Here is a 19244-nt window from a genome sequence, read left to right as displayed (position 1 = left end):
GGTTGACAATTATTTTGGTAGAAGTTTTTATGTTTTTTTTAACCGCTTTTCACAGATGGATCCAAGAACACAGATAGTGGGTGCACAGGAGCAGGCTTTTATGTTCCTGAATTGTATGTACAGATATGTAGAAGACTAACAGCTATACTCAGGATAACAGCTATATTACAGCTATACTCAGTATACTCATTTGAACTGTTGGGGATAGTAGTTGCCCTCCAGTGGGTGGAGGACATTGAATAGCTTTTCATCTGGTAAATCTAATAGCAGGGACTTACTATTGGAGGTATTAATGTTGTTATAGAGATTTCAGAGACTGGGTGTAGAAGTGAGATTCTGCTGGGTCCCAGCACGTTCGGGTGTGGAAGGGAATGAAATCGTTGACCAGTTAGCCAAAATAGCTTTAAACTTCTGTTCAAAGTTAGTATGGCTCTTTTTTTTTGTTTTTTTGAAATGTTGTAAAACGTGATTGACCATACACTCCAACACAGGAGGTGGCGGCATGCACCTCTAACGTTTGTTTGCGAACCGCCATTATATCATAGAAGAAGAACAAGCTCGCCGCGCTCCCGACAGTAGTAATTTGCGCGGCCCGTTTGCCGCTAACGGAGCTGGCTAGCTGAAAGGACTCGGAATTCTGTTGTCGGTGAAACAAATCCAAGTCCATCTGTGGTTGTAAACAGACTGGACGGTGCATTATTGAGGCGGCGAGCCCTTGGTCGAGAGTCTACATGCTAAATATGTGGAAAGTCCGAGAACTGGTGGATAAAGCGTGAGTATTCTTGCAGTTATCGTGTTGACGTTTTGTTGCAAGGCCCGTTAATGTTAAGGACAAGGGATTCACTGATCTCGTGACGTCACGCTGTTTTCTCAGCTGATGGCTCATTATGGGTAACGTTACTGTTTCAGCCTTGTGTACAACTTGAAATAACATTAAATCATGTATTCTCCTCTGATCTTTTTGCTCATGTCCATTCTAAGCATACATGCAAAGTAGCATCCCCATCCCCCTCTTTCAGGCTGCTAACTCAGGAAAGTAACGTTAGCTGATGATGTATGGTTAATGCTAACGCGTTAGTTAGTCTCATCCCGTGTCTCTGAATCGGTCCCTTTGATGTCCATCATCAATTTCCTGCTAACAATATTTGTTTTACATTGCTAGATGATTTCTTACTCAATTACTAAATTATAATGCAAGGCCCTCGCTCACTGCCACCTAACATTAGCTAGTTAGAAATCTTACAAAACGGGCAAATTTAGCGTAACATGAGCTAATTAGCTAGCATAGCTAAGCTAGCCGCAATGACAGTCGATACCTTTTCGTTTCATTGTGTCCATAACATTACGGACTATGGAAGTTGAACTTCATGACCATTCTATTGTTTTTATAGTTAAAACGTTTTATACGACCACAATTACTGGCTAGTTAGTTAACTAGTTAGGTAGCTAGTTAGCTGCTGCTGGCTTAGATAGTTAACTAACATGTATTTGTCTGTGCACTAACCTACTGTATTGTAGCCAGCTGCCGGTTAGCTTCAGGAGGACTTTGCAGCAGAGCCTAAGAGCTGTATGCGGAATAGGGTAAACAGGGTCCTCATGCCTCTCATCAAACACTTTGACTGAAAGTGCACCTGAACCACGAGGAATTGCAACACACCACCAATATAATCTCTTAGCTAACGTCTCACTGGGGGGCATTTTCTTTATAGCTAGTTAACATGAGCTAAATTAGACTAGTATTCCACCAGCAGCACAAACGATGTCACCTTCATATGGTAATGAGGAAACCTTAAATAAAAGCCAGCGTTGCAAAAGGTATTGCATTTGAATCAATATGGTCACTTTTATTGTGCCAACAAGAAAATACAGGAAGTAATTTATGAAAACAAATAAAAAAGTATTGGTTTTAAAAACTTTTTTTTTCACACCATACTAATGAAAAAGGTATGTTGACACTGGTATGTTGAGATTATTGGGCTGTTGAGAGAACTAACTATTCTACCTGTTTTAGCTAAAGTGGGGCATGAAATACTCAGTAGGGTCTCCACAAACCAAATATGGTTAATTTTTGTGTTGCATGGCCTGCTAGTGGCTTTTCACTCTGCCCCTTCCATAGCCCCCAATACAATACACTGTAATGGGTTGTACATGGGATACATATTGGCTTGTAGAGAACTTTTCTACCTGTGTTGAATATCAGTTGGAGATGCAAAACAGGTTTCTGAGGGGTGCTGAGGAGTATTTCTATCTGTAATAAAGCTATTTTGTGTGGGAAAAACTAAATTCTGAGTGGCTGGGCCTGGCTCCCCCGTGGCTGGGCCTGGCTCCCCCGTGGCTGGGCCTGGCTCCCCCGTGGCTGGGCCTGGCTCCCCCGTGGCTGGGCCTGGCTCCCCCGTGGCTGGGCCTGGCTCCCCCGTGGCTGGGCCTGGCTCCCCCGTGGCTGGGCCTGGCTCCCCCATCGCTGGGATTTTTTTTTAAAGGGTCAACTATCATGCTATTTTTTAAATAATTTGTGTGTGTGTTGATTTCAGGACCATGGATAGTACCAGGTCATTTAAAGCTGTGTTTCTGGATATGTACGACACACAGGTCCCCCTCCAAAATGACAGATATTTGGTTAGTAGAGACCAAGCTTCGTTGCAAACCAGGTTTCCCATAAACAGAGGCCCGGGAAAGTTCCATGGCAGAAATCTGCTAAAGACGGGTTGGAACCTGGTGAAATCACTGACGCCTTGCAACACGTCAAACCAATCAAATGCCCTGCAAAGGTGCTCACCGGATTAGTGTCATTGGAGCTACAGTGCATGAGGACAAAAGAAGCACTGGTGACAAAACATTTTAGAACGTTTGCAGCATGCTGGTTTTCACAGCATTTCTCTGTTATTTGGAGATTAGCTAAAGCTGCAGCAAGATGGGAGAAATGGTCTACAATGCTGACCGTATTAATATTTGTAATGTTGTTTCTGAAGTGATATTTGGTGGTAAAGGCTAGCATGAGGGACTAAGTAGCAAGACACAACTTTTCTCATAACTAGCCTTATTAACTAACCTTGTAAGCTACCTAGGTATAACTAACTTGCTAGTAGTGCTGAGCGATTAGTGCTTTTTGAGGTTCGCTAGGTTTCGGGTTGATTATAAAAAATACATTCATTTCAGTTTTCGATTATTTGGGTTGAATGCTGTAACACAGAATAAAACAGTTAATAAAAGTCACGTGATGGTAGTGACTGCCCATTACTGTTTATCACCTATTAACCATCATTTATTCACATTACTTTAATAACATATTTCAGTTGTGTATATTACATTTGTTTTTATTTGATTACTTTATTATTTCATTCCAAATCAACATCTTTTCTCTATAGAGCTGCTGTCTGACAAATCACTTTTGTCATTTTTTAAAAGTAAATAAGGCATACTTTTATGACTGCTGAATAAGTCACTTAGATCATGTGTTTTCAGGTAGAGAAAGCCCTGCAAAGCAACTGCTTTCAATCCCTCTTGCGAGTTCTCTCTTCGGTTCCGTCAACAAGGTCTCTGCGTCTGCTCCACACAGACTGAGACCGGACAAGTAAGCGGGCACTCAATGGGATTATGATCATTGTAATTAATTACCACATTTTCTGTGCTAAATTGTGTAGAATATTGGCCTGTTGGAAACTACAACTCCCTACTACATCGCACAATTCAGGCTTGATCTCAACAGAAACTGAGCATCGATCTCACAGGAAAATAAATAACTAAATGGAATTCAAATAATTGAACTGACGTTGGTCAATTAGTTGTTTAAAAAACACAAAATAATATAATTTTCAGTTAATCACTCAGAACAAATATTTTTTCAAGGCACTGTATCCCATGTACAGTGTATTGCATTGAGGGCTATAGAATGGAGAACGAAGTGCTGCTGGATATGTACGCCAGTCCCCCTCCAAATCTAACCATATTTGGTTAGTAAAGACCCTATTGCGTATTTTCCACCCGACAACTTCTCTACAACTAGTAAGTATCCCCCATACAGTGTATTGTATCGCAGTGAATAGTGTGGGTGGAGTAAGGAGTCATCAGCACTCAGTATTAAACCTGTTGCCCATCACAAGTTAAATAAAAACAAGAGACCATTTAAATTTAGCAGACTATTGAGTAATTCCAATAACATAACTGTATTTTAAAAAATAGATATTTCTTTAAATATAACATACACATAAAGCTAGCTTTCAACATATCGGTATCTGTGTAAACTTTCAAAAGAAATGCTACTATAAATAATACAATGTTCAAAATAAAATGCATCAAATTATCTTTTTTTTCTTCTTTTTTTTCGGTAGTTGCAATTTTGGTTGGGGGTATACAGATTTCATATTGGCATACTGTCCTTCTCATCGGGGGATTTTCAGTATTACCGTCTTAGTACACATGGGGGTGCTAAAAATGCAACAACAAAAAAGCTAATTTCGTGTCTTATCAGATAGAATTGGCACAAAGTATTAGCAAATTTCAATAGAAGCTGCTAGCTAAATATGGTAACGAGCGCTGCTAACGAGCGCAAACGAAAATAAACTATTTGCAAAGACAGGGAGGAGCAGACGGGCAAGAATGAAGAGGGAAAAAAATAAACGCACGGAAATCAAGAACTCATCCAAAACGTTTTGACTTCTCAAACACGACAGAAAGCTAACACTATATGATGCCCGGTCTCCTTATTAATTCAGTCACTTCCATAGATACCTAGCAAGTTAAACCAAATACAAAGCTGGAATCACCAGCTCCTGCTTTCTCCTGTTGTGCTATTTACAAACAAACATGTAACTCGCTCAACTTTTCTGGGGAACTAAGCTTCATATTGTGACAGGTGAAATGAAGAACGCAATCTGCTTTTTTCTCCTAACATATTGCACAAGTTGACTGCAGGTATTTAACTTAAATTGGCTACGAATATTCACATTTATTGAAGAACTTCAAATAGTTTTGACGTTATTGAAAAACCATCCCCTGGCTTTTTCCAAGTACTCCGGTATACCGCCCAAGCCTAGTTCTAATGCTATGAAAAATAGTTGTACTGCACTAGTGCTAAGAAAATCGATAATCCCAACATTTAGCTTGTCTTTGCAGGGGCACTCTTATTTTGAAATGTGCTGCCAGCATAATATCCTGATGCTCGGAGAACAGAAATCAAAATTAGTGTGTTGCACATGAGCTCATATGTCGGCTATGGACATGTTGTACGGCATGGTGCTTACCAGACATTATTTCAATTAATCGCTAGAGGGGTTTGAAGCTTGTATACCCTGACAACACTTATTTAATCATTCCTGCTTCAGTATTGGAGAAGTTCAAATTGCTTAGTGCAACCGTTTATGTCAACACAGCTAGCTATGATCATGAGAAAAGCCTCTGTGGCACAAATATCTTGCATTGCAAGCCCTGCAGCTTAGTGCTTCAAGGTTGTGCAAGATGTTGTAAGGGTAGCTAAGTAACCACAAAGTATAAAATAGAAAGACATTTTGTCCTGAGGCATAGCCTACTTCTCATAGGAAAGAGCGTATTTGACCTCTGGGTTGAAATGTGCAGTCACTGTGGTCATTTGACTAATACAGTTTTGAAACCAAGTGGTGTGTTTCTAGCACTTCTCTCCCTATGCCAGCATAAAGTCATGAATCATGGCAGTTCTTGTATCAACCCTGCATACAACCACTTTCTGCAGGATTACCTTTCTCATGCTTCTAAGTTAGGCTTAATATAGGGAGGGACTTAAATACCATCACTGGTCTAGCCATTCAGGACCTATTGAAAATAGCCTATTTATAATCTGCTGTGTTTTGATTTGAATCAAAAAGTTTATTTGCATGCAGAGTAGTTTCAAATCATGCATACACTTTAGTCATAAAGAATGCATGAAATGAGAATGCTGATGAGCAGTAGAAAGAGGTGAAGGATATGAATGGCGTATTCTGATGCAAAACTTCGCCCACCTCCCCAATGAATGGCGCTCTGATGTCACTGTGACCTCTGATCTTCAATTATGTGCTTGTTGAGATGGTGGATTGTAAGGTGCAAAGCCAGGCTAGACTCCATGTAGGTAGACAAGATTCTGACTGAATGCACTCATCCTTGATTCCAAACAGAAGGTTTGTAAAGGAAGAGGTTTCTTTCATTGTGCAAACAGACAAACGAGCCCAGTAATTGAAAAGTGTCCTTTCTTGCGTCTTGTCTCCTCATTTTGAAAGGAAGTCCATGGTTTTATGAAGGACTGTAAACATCAATTTACTGGAAAATTGCAGTGTTGGATAGATTGCTAGCTAATATGTTCCATCTATGAAAATAGCGACAATTATCTCACTTTATTTCAACTTATCCAATCTTTACCCGGCACTGGGCATCTGTAGCTAGCCCATCTGTAACACCCCTCAGCTAGCTGTGTTCTGTTTATTTCATTATTTTACATATTGTTTGAACACCAAATTGCCACAAGCTTGCCTGCCAGTAGGTGGAAGCTAGCTATCTAACGAACTAGCTAACTAGATAGCCAATGCTATTGCTGAGGCAGGGATATCTTGCCAGCGCGCATTGGGTGACTGCAGCAGTCCTATAACGTTAGCAAGCAAAGACAACCTGTGTTTTCAATGAAGAAGCTGGCTTGGTAGCATACATTTCCTTAACTGATTCCCATGATGGCTCCATAGACTGCCATAAGTTAGCTGACCCAACTCAATGATGAAGGAAGTTCATCAGAAACTTTCTTCACCATAGAGTTGCGTTTTAGCGAGTTGCTGAGCTGGGGATATGGGGTTATCATAAATTGTACTAGCTAGCTAGCTTACTTCTCTGCTCTGGCATAAACCATAGCCTACATGTCAACATGTAATCATTGAAATTTGAGAGTTGTTTTCAACTGCTAGCCTGCTACCAGGTTTGGACTAGTTACCTGCTTGCTTGCTAGTAGCTAATGTTATACACAGAAAATAACAAACTCTCTTTAAAGGATGATATTTTTACTTGGCTGTGATCTGATATCGTTCTACACTGAGTGTACAAAACATGCTCTTTCCATGAGACTGACAATGTGAATTCAAGTAAATGCTATGATCCTTTATTGATGTCACTTATTAAATCCACTTTAAATCCACTTTAATCAGTGTAGATGAAGGGGAGGAGATGGGTTAAGAATGCTTTTTAAGCCTTGAGACAATTGAGACATGGATTGGCACATTCAGAGGGTAAATTGTCAAGAATAAGGTACCCTGTTCAAAAAGTGCCTTTGAACAGGGTATGGTAGTAGGTGCCAGGCGCACCGGTTTGTGTAGACCTGGAACGCTGCTGGGTTTTTCACTCTCAACAGTTTCCCGTGTGTATCAAGTAGAGGTAGACCAATTATGATTTTCAACGCCGATAGCGATTATTGGAGGACCAAAAAAAGCAGATACCGATTAATCGGCTCAATATTGGGGGGAGTGTGTGTGTGTGTGTGTGTGTGTGTGTGTGTGTGTGTGTGTGTGTGTGTGTGTGTGTGTGTGTGTGTGTGTGTGTGTGTGTGTGTGTGTGTGTGTGTGTGTGTGTGTGTGTGTGTGTGTGTGTGTGATAATTACAACAATAGTGAATAAACACTTATTTTTAACTTAATACATAAAGAAAAATAAATGTAGTCTCATAAATAGTGAAACATGTTCAATCAGGTTTAAATAATGCAAAAACACTGAAGAAAGTAAAAGTGCAATATGTGCCATCTAAAAAAGCTAACGTTTAAGTTCCTTTCTCAAAACATGAGAACATATGAAGGCTGGTGGTTCCATTTAACATGAGTCTTCAATATTCCCAGTTGAGAAGTTTTAGGTTGTGGTTATTATAATCAAATACAATTGTATTGGTCACATGCACATGGTTAGCAGATGTTAATATGAGGTTAGCAAAATGCTTGTGATTCTAGTTCCGACCGTGCAGTAATATCTAACAAGTAATCTAACAATTTCACAACTACCTTATACACACAAGTGTGAGGGAATGAATAAGAATATGTACACATATATGGATGAGAGATGAAAGATGCAGTAGATGGTATAGAGTACAGTATATACATATGAGCTGAGTAATGTAGGGTATGTAAACATTATATAAAGTGGCATTGTTTAAAGTTACTAGTGATGCATTTATTACATCCAAGTTTTAATTGTTAAAGTGGCTAGAGATTTGAGTCAGTATGTTGGCAGCAACAAAATCGATGAACAGCATTCTTACATGGGTATTCCTCTTGTCCAGATGGGTTAGGGCAGTGTGATTGCGTTGTCTGTGGACCTATTGGGGCAGTAAGCAAATTGGAGTGGGTCTAGGGTGTCGGGTAGGGTGGAGGTGGAGGTGATGCGGTCCTTGACTAGTCAGAAACGGTGAATCAGAAACTTTCTGTCCAAAAATGATGCAGAAAAATTCATCCATGCTTTTGTCACTTCTAGGTTAGACTACTGCAATGCTCTACTTTCCGGCTACCCGGATAAAGCACTAAATAAACTTCAGTTAGTGCCAAATACGACTAGAACCAAAACATTTGTTCATATTACTCCAGTGCTAGCCTCCCTACGCTGGCTTCCTGTCAAAGCAAGAGCTGATTTCAAGGTTTTACTGCTAACCTACAAAGCATTACATGGGCTTGCTCCTACCCATCTCTCTGATTTGGTCCTGCCATACATGCCTACATGTACGCTACGGTCACAAGACGCAGGCCTCCTAATTGTTCCTAGAATTTCTAAACAAACAGCTGGAGGCAGGGCTTTCTCCTATAGAGCTCCATTTTTATGGAACGGTCTGCCTACCCATGTCAGAGACGCAAACTCGGTCTCAACCTTTAAGTCTTTACTGAAGACTCATCTCTTCAGTGGGTCATATGATTGAGTGTAGTCTGGCCCAGGAGTGGGAAGGTGAACGGAAAGGCTCTGGAGCAACGAACCGCCCTTGCTGTCTCTGCCTGGCCGGTTCCCCTCTTTCCACTGGGATTCTCTGCCTCTAACCCTATTACAGGGGCTGAATCACTGGCTTACTGGGGCTCTCTCATACCGTCCCTGGGAGGGGTGCGTCACCTGAGTGGGTTGAGTCACTGATGTGATCATCCTGTCTGGGTTGTGCCGTGGCGGAGATATTTGTGGGCTATACTCAGCCTTGTCTCAGTATGGTAAGTTGGTGTTTGAAGAGATCCCTCTAGTGGTGTGGGGGCTGTGCTTTGTCAAAGTGGGTGGGGTTATATCCTTCCTATCCTTCCGGGGGTGTCCTCGGATGGGGCCACAGTGTCTCCTGACCCCTCCTGTCTCAGCCTCCAGTATTTATGCTGCAGTAGTTTGTGTCGGGGGGCTAGGGTTCTTCTCCTGTCCTATTCGGTGTCCTGTGTGAATTTAAGTGTGCTCTCTCTAATTCTCTCTTTCTCTCTTTCTTTCTCTCTCTCGGAGAGAGAGCGGACACCGGTTTCTTTTTTGTAATCAGTGATTGACTGTAGACCCTGCCACATACGTCTCGTCTCATGTCTGAGCTGTTGAATTGCGAGTCTACTTTGTTTCTATACTGACGCTTAGCTTGTTTGATTGCCTTGCGGAGGGAATAGCTACACTCTTTGTATTCAGTCATGTTTCAGGTTGCCTTGCCATGATTAAAAGCAGTGGTTTTTGCTTTCAGTTTTGCGCAAATGCTGCCATCAATCCACGGTTTCTGGTTGGGGATGGTTTTAACCTCTTGGATTTAGGGGGCGCTATTTTAATTTTTGGATGAAAAACGTTCCCGTTTTAAACAAGATATTTTGTCACAAAGATGCTCGACTATGCATATAATTGACAGCTTTGGAAAGAAGACACTGACGTTTCCAAAACTGCAAATATATTGTCTGTGAGTGCCACAGAACTGATGTTACAGGCAAAACCCAGATAAAAATCCAACCAGGAAGTGCCGCATTTTTTGAAACTGCCTCATGCCAATGACTCCTTATATGGCTGTGAATGAGCTACCAATGAGCTTACGTTTTCCACGTATTCCCCAAGGTGTCTACAGCATTGTGACGTCTTTTTAGGCATTTCCATTGAAGAATGGTTGTAAGGGACCATATATAGCATGTGGTCACATGGTGTCTCCCGCAGAAAACCTTGTGTAAAATACTGAGGTAGCCATTTTTCCAATCGCTTCTTATGAGAAACCAATTGCCTCGACGGATATATTATCGAATATATATGTTAAAAACACCTTGAGGATGGATCCTAAACAACGTTTGCCGTGTTTCTGTCGATATTATGGAGCAAATTTTGAAAAAAGTTTGGCGTTATAGTTGTAGCATTTTCCGGTCGATTTCTCAGCCATGCATAATGAAGAAACGGGAGCTATTTCGCCTACAAAAATAATATTTTTGGAAAAAAGGAACATTTGCTATCTAACTGGGGGTCTCCTGAGTGAAAGTATCTGAAGTTCTTCAAATGTAAATTATTTAATTCGGTTGCTTTTCTTATTTTCGTGAAAATGTTGCCTGCTGCCAACAGAGCCTAGCATAGCATTATGCCATGATAAACTTACACAAATGCTTGTCTAGCGTTGGCTGTAGCGCATATTTTGAAAATCTGAGATGACAGTGTTGTTAACAAAAGGCTAAGCTTGTGTTTGAATATATTTATTTAATTTCATTGCGATTTTCATGAATAGGAAAAGTTTCTAGGGGTATTTATGTCCGTTGCGTTATGCTAATGCGTTTGAGGCTATGATTACGCTCCCGGATATGGGTTTGCTCGTCGCAAGAGGTTAATGGTCACCATGGGTACAACATCACCGATGCACTTGCTAATAAACTCGCTCACCGAATCAGCGTATACATCAATGTTGTTGTCTGAGGCTATCTGGAACATATCCCAGTCCATGTGATCGAAGCAATCTTGAAGTGTGGAATCTGATTGTTCGGACCAGCTTTGAACAGACCAGAGAATGGGCCTTTCACATTTTAGTTTCCGTCTATAGGCTGGGAGCAACAAAATGGCGTCATGGTCAGATTTGCCGAAAGGAGGGTGAGGGAGAGCTTTGTATGCGTCGCGGAAGTTATAGTAGCAATGATCCAGAATGCTGCCAGCCGGGGTCACTCATTCGATATGCTGATAACATTTAGGGAGCCTTGATTTCAGATTAGCTTTGTTAAAATCCCCAGCTACAATAAATGCAGCCTCAGGATTTTTTGTGGTTTACGTAGAGTCCAATGAAGTTCTTTCAGGGCCATCAAGGTGTCTGCTTGGGGGGGATATACTGATTATAATCAGTATAAATGTTCCTGAATGTTATGATCACACCAAAACTCATTAATCATAAGGCATACACACCTGTCCTTCTTACCAGAGAGATGTTTGTTTCTGCCAGCGCGATGCGTGAAGAAACCGGGTGGCTGTACCGACTTTGATAACGGATCACAAGTGATCCATGTTTCCATGAAACAGAGAATGTTACAATCTCTGTCTCTCTGGACGGCAACCCTTGCTCGAATTTTGTCTACCTTGTTCTCAAGAGACTGAACATTGGTGAGTAGTATACTCAGGAGCGGTGAGCAATATGCCCGTCTACGCTGCCTGACCAGAAGACCGCCCCTTCTGCGGCACCGTTGTTTTGGGTTGCCTACTGGGATCCGATCCATTGTCCTGGGTGGTGGTCCAGACGGAGGATCCACTTCGGGAAAGTCGTATTCCTGGTCGTAATGTTGATAAGTTGACATTGCTCTTATATCCAATAGTTCTTCCCGGCTGTATGTAATAAGATTTAAGATTTCCTGGGGTAACTGTGTAAGAAATAATACATAAAGATAGCATTAAAATTATCTTATGTATATCTAGCAACTTACCTTGGCTCCTTGCTGCACTCGCGTAACAGGTGGTCAGCCTGTTAGTCTCCAAAAATGCTGATTAATCAGTCGACCTCTAGTATCAAGAATGGTCCACCTTTCAAAGGACATCCAGCCAATTTGACACAATTGGAGTCCATATGGGTCAGCATCCCTGTGAAACTCTTTCAACAACTTAGAGTCCATGCCCCGAAGAATTGAGACTGTTCTGAGGGCAAAAGGGCATGTGCGATTCAATATTAGGAATGTGTTCCTAATATTTTGTACACTTAGTGTATATCATCTATGAATAAGTGAACAGGAACAGGTTATCATTGCTCATTGTTTATTCCGAACCAACAGTGTTGGCACACTAACTTAACTTCCTGGCTCACTATGGCCGTCTGCTGGATTATTTTGGGATTACACAGTGAAATATCACAGTGACATTGACGACGGTTCATATCAGTGGAAAGTCGATTTTGCCGGTTCATTACAGTACTGTCAACTACACTGAAAAAAATCTAAACTTAACATGTAAAGTGCTAGTCACATATTTAATGAGCTCAATAAAAGATCCCCCAAATTTTCTCTACGCACAAAAAAAGCTTACTTCGCTCAAATGTTGTGCACACGTTTCTTTACATCCCTGTTAGTGAGCATTTTGTCTTTTGTCAAGATAGACCACACCTGTCAGTTGTGGCCTATCAAGAGGCTGGTTAAACAGCATGATCGTTACACATAATAAACATAATAATAATATGCCATTTAGCAGACGCTTTTATCCAAAGCGACTTACAGTCATGTGTGCATACATTCTACGTATGGGTGGTCCCGGGAATCGAACCCACTACCCTGGCGTTACAAGTGCCATGCTCTACCAACTGAGCTACAGATGGACCACCAGGTGCACCTTGTGCTGGGGACAATAAGAGGCCACTCTAAAATGTGCCGTTTTGAATGAACAATTAACCATTTTATTTTAACTTAATATAATACATCAATAAAATCAATTTAGCCTCAAATAAATAATGAAACATGTTAAATTTGGTTTAAATAATGCAAAAACACAGTGTTTTGAAGAATAAAGTAAAAGTGCAATATGTGCCATGTAACAAAGCTAACGTTTATGTTACTTGCTCAGAACATGAGAACATATATGAAATCTGGTGGTTCAATATTCCCAGTTCTTCAATATTTCCAGTTCAGAAGTTGTAGTTATTATAGGAATTATGATGCGTCGACTCTTTCTCCCTATACCATTTGTATTTCATATACAGTTGAAGTCAGAAGTTCACATAAACCTTAACCAAATACATTTAAACTCCGTTTTTCTAAATTCCTGACATTTAATCCTAGTAAAAATTCCCTGTTTTAGGTCAGTTAGGATCACCACTTTATTTTAAGAATGTGAAATGTCAGAATAATAGTAGAGAATATTTTTTTTCAGCTTTTATTTCTTTCATCACATTCCCAGTGGGTCAGAAGTTTACATGCACTCAATTAGTATTTGGTAGCATTGCCTTTAAATTGTTTAACTTGGGTCAAATGTTTCAGGTAGCCTTCCACAAGCTTCCCACAATAAGTTGAGTGAATTTTTGCCAATTCCTCCTGACAGAGCTGGTGTAACTGAGTCAGGTTTGTAGACCTCCTTGCTCGCACACTCTTTTTCAGTTCTTCCCACAAATTTTCTATATGATTGAGGTCAGGGCTTTGTTATGGCCACTCCAATACCCTGACTTTGTTGTCCTTAAGCCATTTTGCCACAACTTTGGAAGTATGCTTGGGGTCATTGTCCATTTGGATGACCCATTTGCGACCAAGCTTTAACTTCCTGACTGATGTCTTGAGATGTTACTTCAATATATACACCATTTTCCTTCCTCATGCAGCCATCTATTTTGTGAAGTGCACCAGTCCCTCCTGCAGCAAAGCACCCCCACACTTTTCGCACCAAAGTACATTCATCTCTAGGAGACATAATGTGTCTCTCCTGAGCGGTATGACGACTGCGTGGTTTCATGGTGTTTATACTTGCGTACGATTGTTTGTACTGATGAACATGGTACCTTCAGGCATTTGGAAATTGCTCCCAAGGATGAACCAGGCTTTGCTGATTTCTTTAGATTTTCCATAATGTCAAGCAGAGAGACACTGAGTTTGAAGGTAGGCCTTGAAATACATCTACAGGTACACCTCCTATTGACTCAAATTATTTCAATTAGCTTATCAGAAGCTTCTAAAGCCATGACATCATTTTCTGGAATTTTTCAAGCTGTATAAAGGCACAGTCAACTTAGTGTATGTAAACTTCTGACCCACTGGAGTTGTGATACAGTGAATTATAAGTGAAATAATCTGTCTGTAAACAATTGTTAGAAAAATGACTTGTCATGCACAAAGTAGATGCCAAAACTATAGTTTGTTAACAAGAAATTTGCGGAGTGGTTGAAAAAGTTTTACTGACTCCAATAGAGGTCGACCGATTATGATTTTTCAACGCCGGATTATTGGAGGACCAAAAAGGCCGATACCGATTTAATTGGCCGATTTAAAAAAATATATATATATTTTATTTATTATGACAATTACAACAATACTGAATGAACACTTATTTTAACTTAATATAATACATTTAAAAAATCTATTTAGCCTCAAATAAATAATGCAAAAACAAAGTGTTGGAGAAGAAAGTAAAAGTGCAATATGTGCCATGTAAGAAAGCTAACATTTTAGTTCCTTGTTTGCATGACAACATATGGAATCTGGTGGTTCCTTTTAACATGAGTCTTCAATATTCCCAGGAAATAAGTTTTTAGGTTGTAGTTATTATAGGAATTATAGGACTATTTCCCTCTATACTATTTGTATTTCATTAACCTTGACTATTGGATGTTCTTATAGGCACTTTAGTATTGCCAGCCTAATCTCGGGAGATGATAAGCTTGATGTCATAAACAGCGCTGTACATCAAGCATTGCTAAGAGCTGCTCGCAAACACAGTAAAGGGCTGTTTGAATGAATGCTTACGAGCCTGCTGCTGCCTACCACCGCTCAGACGGCTCTATCAAATCATAGACTTAATTATAATAAACACACAGAAATAAGAGCCGTTGGTCATTAATATGGTCAAATCCGGAAACTATAATTTTGAAAACAAAACATTTATTCGTTCAGTGAAATACGGAACCATTCTGTATTTTGTCGAACAGGTGGCATCCAGAAGTTTAAATATTGCTTACATTGCACAACCTTCAATGTTATGTCATAATTATGTAAAATTCAGGCAAATTAATTACGGTCTTTGTTAGGAAGAAACACCGTTCGCAACAAGCCAGGCGACCCAAACTGTTGCATATACAGTACCTTGACTCTGCTTGCACTGAACGCAAGAGAAGTGACAATTTCCCTAGTTAATATTACCTGCTAATATGCAGGTTTAAAAAATATATACTTCTGTGTATTGATTTTAAGAAAGGCATTGATGTTTGTGGTTAGGTTCATTTGTGCAACAAATTTGCTTTTTTTGCGAATGCACTTTTGTTAAATCATCACCCGTTTGGCAAAGTTGAATTAGGCTGTGATTCAATGATAAATTAACAGGCACCGCATTGATTATTGACAAGCTAGTTAACCTAGTAATATCATCAACCATGTGTAGTTAACTAGTGATTATGTGAAGATTGATTGTTTTTTATAAGATTAGTTTAATGCTAGCTAGCAACTTACCTTGGCTCATTGCAGCCACAAGGTCCTTTTGACGCTGCACTCGCGTAACAGCTGGTCAGCCTGTCACGCAGTTTCCTCATGGATTGCAATGTCATTGTCCAAAAAGGCCTATTTACCGATTGTTATGAAAACTTGAAATCGGCCCCAATTAATCTGCAATGCCGATTAATCGGTCGACCTCTAGTATCAAGAATGGTCCACGTCTCAAAGGACGACCTCTAGTCTCAAGTTTTTAGGGAGCGTTCAATTGGCATGCTGACTGCAGGAATGTCCACCAGAGCTGTTGTTAATTTCCTAAATACTGAACAGAACCATTAACATAACTTTCTCCAACCAGGAAACAAATGTGCTTGCTATTGTTACATAACGGTAATTTATTCTATAGCAGACAGAGGCTCCAGTCGAGTGCCGGGGGGGGGCGGCACTGCACACGTCGCTTCAGTGTGTTTGGCCAGTTGAATTGTATTTCTGTTGAGGACTGACATTTTTCACAGATGTCTTGCAGAATATGCATTTAGGCTAGTCGATGGGTCATTGAGCCGTATAGCCTATACCTAGAGGTCATTCTGAGTACTCTGTGGCTGATCAATGGATCAATTATATCTGTCTGAGACTTAAGTTGAGACATTGATGGGAGGAACTTTGAGAGTGATCCTCTAGAATTTCTTGTTTTTTTTTTTTTCTTGTAGGGTATAATACAAAGGTATTCCATCTGTTATTGCGCTAGAGAAGTCATTTATTGTTTGAATGATGACTTTGCTTCAAGGCCCACTCCAACTGTCTTTGTGTATGCATGAGTCCTGTGTTCAGTATGACAAACCATGATATTGATGATATCATTGCATTGACTAACAATATCCCCTATGACGGCTTCTTCATGTCCTGGCTGTGTTTTTAATTCTTTTGACTTTCTCCGCCAGTTAATGGACAGAAAGTCCCATCTAATGCAGTAAGATCAATATCATGGCGGGACTGATGGCTTTGTGTGGGGAGATCTCAGAAGGCGTCACTCTGTGGAGAATGAAAAAATGTCAAACATTGCACTATTATGTGGAGAGATGTGATCTGTTGAAGGGAGCAGAGGAAACCTGCTCCTGTAAACATGAGAGAGAGGAGGGGAGTTTTGACAACTCTCGCTCGGATAAGATCTGAGGACTCGCAAACTCTTGCGAAGACAAACGTGAAGTAATGATCCGTCCATGTTTTCTTCCAACGCTTTTTGAGGCAATATGGTTCCAGAAGTTCTTCAGCTTGCCCTGAGCTGGCCTCACTGTCTAGGCTGAACCATGTCATGACTTAGCCACCCTTTTAGCAAATGCAAATTATCCTTTTAGGTTACAGTAATGAACAGAACTTCAGAACCATCAGCCAACCTGCAAATACATTTTATCAGTAAATTATCTTCCTAGGCATGACTCCCAGCAGTACAGTATTCTATATCCTCCCAGCACACTGCAGTGTGATCAGCGCCACTTCTGTGTGAAGTAGCTTCAGGAATAGACCTACTCAAAATCAACCGAGCTTGCAGGCTGCATCCCCCAGGGACTTTTCTCCCTGGCAAATGTCCTTGTCCGTCCAGTGCCTCTTGCTTCTAATGAGCGTCAGTGAGCGGAGCGCTCTCAACCTCCCTCCCTCGCTCGCTGCTGTTGTCCCCTGTGTCCCCTTCATTACTCTCACCACTATCTCCATTTGAAAACTGACCTCTAGAACCACTGTTCCTCAGAAGCAGCAGGTGATGTTTATCTTCTAGTGTAGGAGGAGGGAGAGAGGAGAGTGAGGACGGGAGCAACTAGAGGTTGTTTCATGTGCAGGGCTTTGGCTTTTCAGCAGTGGCCCGCTAGGCTGTGTTCTCCACTGCATGTGTAAATAAGCAGGCACATCCTGAGCAGAACAGACGCGGCAACGGCGGGCCTACTGAACAAAGAGGGCCAGGATGCAGAGGGTTGGAAGGGAAGCCTGGGCTCTGTTTCCTTCTCCCTTTCAGTCAGAGCCACTGCTCACCTTCTTTTGTCTCATCTTCAGCTGAATATTTTTCACACAGCGGGCCCTTCTGTCGGTGTGTGTGTTTTCTAGGCTGTTTGAAATGTAAGCACATCGCCGGTACGCTTGCCGTTCAGGCCATCTGCTTTTATAAACCGCTGTCATTCATTATTCAGTGGACTAGGATTTCCCTCATCTTGGAGCAGCTTTGCTGTGGAGAAGCTCTCGCTCTCTGTCACTCATGCTGGTGCGCGGACACTGACTGTATAAATTCTCTTTGCGTTTGTTAATCCATCCACCAAGAAGCACACATGCTTCATACACCTAAAGATGTGTATTCCGTTTCATTGAATGTCCAGTTCGACCCAATGTTCTGTTTGGAACAAACCGGCTTGAGCTGTGGCCATTTGTTGATCTAGAGCAGAGTCCCCTTTTTGTAGGCCTGCAAATCAACCCCCCCCCAAAAAAAAGATAAATAAATTAACTTCCTCAGGGTCTCAACTTGCTGTTGAGAGTTAGAATAGTAGAATACACAAGGTGAAATTTCAACATTTGCTTGTGCATCAGCAGCTTTGTCAGTCTCTGACACACACATTTATTTTAGATTGGTAAGTTACAGTAGTCTAGCCAGCCGTATAAACTTGTAGTAATCATGGTCGAATTACTGACCAGAAGCCCCTATTGATCTTTCACTCAGATATATTAAAAACTGCAAACATTTCTCTCCGCCTTATGGCAAAATATGTAGAATTCCAGCAAACTTGCTTTTGAACTCAAAAGCTAAAATGTTCTGCAACAAAAATTCACCTAGAGCCCCCAAAAGGCTAGGGGCCAGCTCTAACTGCATGTGTGGGTATGGATGTCGGTACACAGACCCGCGAGCCACTGCGGCTCCACGTGATGAGTTCAGATTTTTTGTGGCCCCCACCCCTTCAAAGTTGGACATCCCTGATCTAGAGTCTCTGTGTAGCCTATGGGTGATCGGTTGGCCGTTATCTCAGGCTTCAAGTTTGTTCATTCATCAAATACATATGATATACATTTGAGTACAGTGCAATGAAATGCTTACATGCAGACTTGATATAATTGGCTCGTTCATCACTCTCGTCTCGTCATTCTTTCCCCAGCTCTATTCCATTGTCCTCCCATCTGTCACTGAGCACTTTACCCTTGACCTCCTATGGATCTGAGCACCCGTCTGTGGCAAAGCCCTGGCTAAACCCAGCCAGCAGCCAGCTTTTGACTAGCCTAATCAGGCCAGTGGTCACTTAAGGCGTCTGCTAGCCGAACCGAAGGAGTGTGCTCGCATACTCCCTTGATAGACCTTCGCTTAAAAATGTTTGAAAAAAGGTTCAATAGTACTGATTGTCCATTTTGAGACACTGTAACCAGTATTCACTTCCTAAAAAGTCGGAATTAATCTATGATAATTTAAGAAATCTGTCATTTACTTTTGATATTTTTGCCAAAGAGATCTTAGCCCCGCAATTTTAAATCTAACTAAGATGTTTGGTACAGTACTTTTCAATTAAAAAATGTGCATGAAAATGGGTAATCTCTTCTTGAATGACTACAGACTTTATTGAAGAATCCCAACTGTTGACCAATCACTGACGAAGCGGCTTAGACTTTGGCTTTGAACTTTGGCTTGCCTCCAGAAAATATATTGTGTGCCCGAACAGCCCAAAAAGAACTAACCGAAGTCCAAAACAAACAAACAACT

The 19244-nt window shown here is 41.0% G+C and overlaps 1 protein-coding gene across 1 annotated transcript in view; it reads left to right on the top strand.

The window, feature by feature from the left end:
• Positions 1–559: 559 nt before the first annotated feature.
• clint1b (clathrin interactor 1b) overlaps positions 560–19244 on the top strand; it is a 41088-nt gene continuing 22403 nt past the window's right edge. The window contains exon 1 of the mRNA XM_046306167.1: positions 560–772. Within this exon, the coding sequence (XP_046162123.1) occupies positions 732–772 (41 nt within the window). The 5' untranslated portion in view covers positions 560–731. The remainder of the gene's footprint in view (positions 773–19244) is intronic.

The sequence above is a fragment of the Oncorhynchus gorbuscha genome, linkage group LG16, assembly GCF_021184085.1.
Source record: "Oncorhynchus gorbuscha isolate QuinsamMale2020 ecotype Even-year linkage group LG16, OgorEven_v1.0, whole genome shotgun sequence".
In the NCBI taxonomy this organism is placed as follows: domain Eukaryota; kingdom Metazoa; phylum Chordata; class Actinopteri; order Salmoniformes; family Salmonidae; genus Oncorhynchus; species Oncorhynchus gorbuscha.
This window is presented reverse-complemented; position numbering and strand designations above follow the sequence as displayed.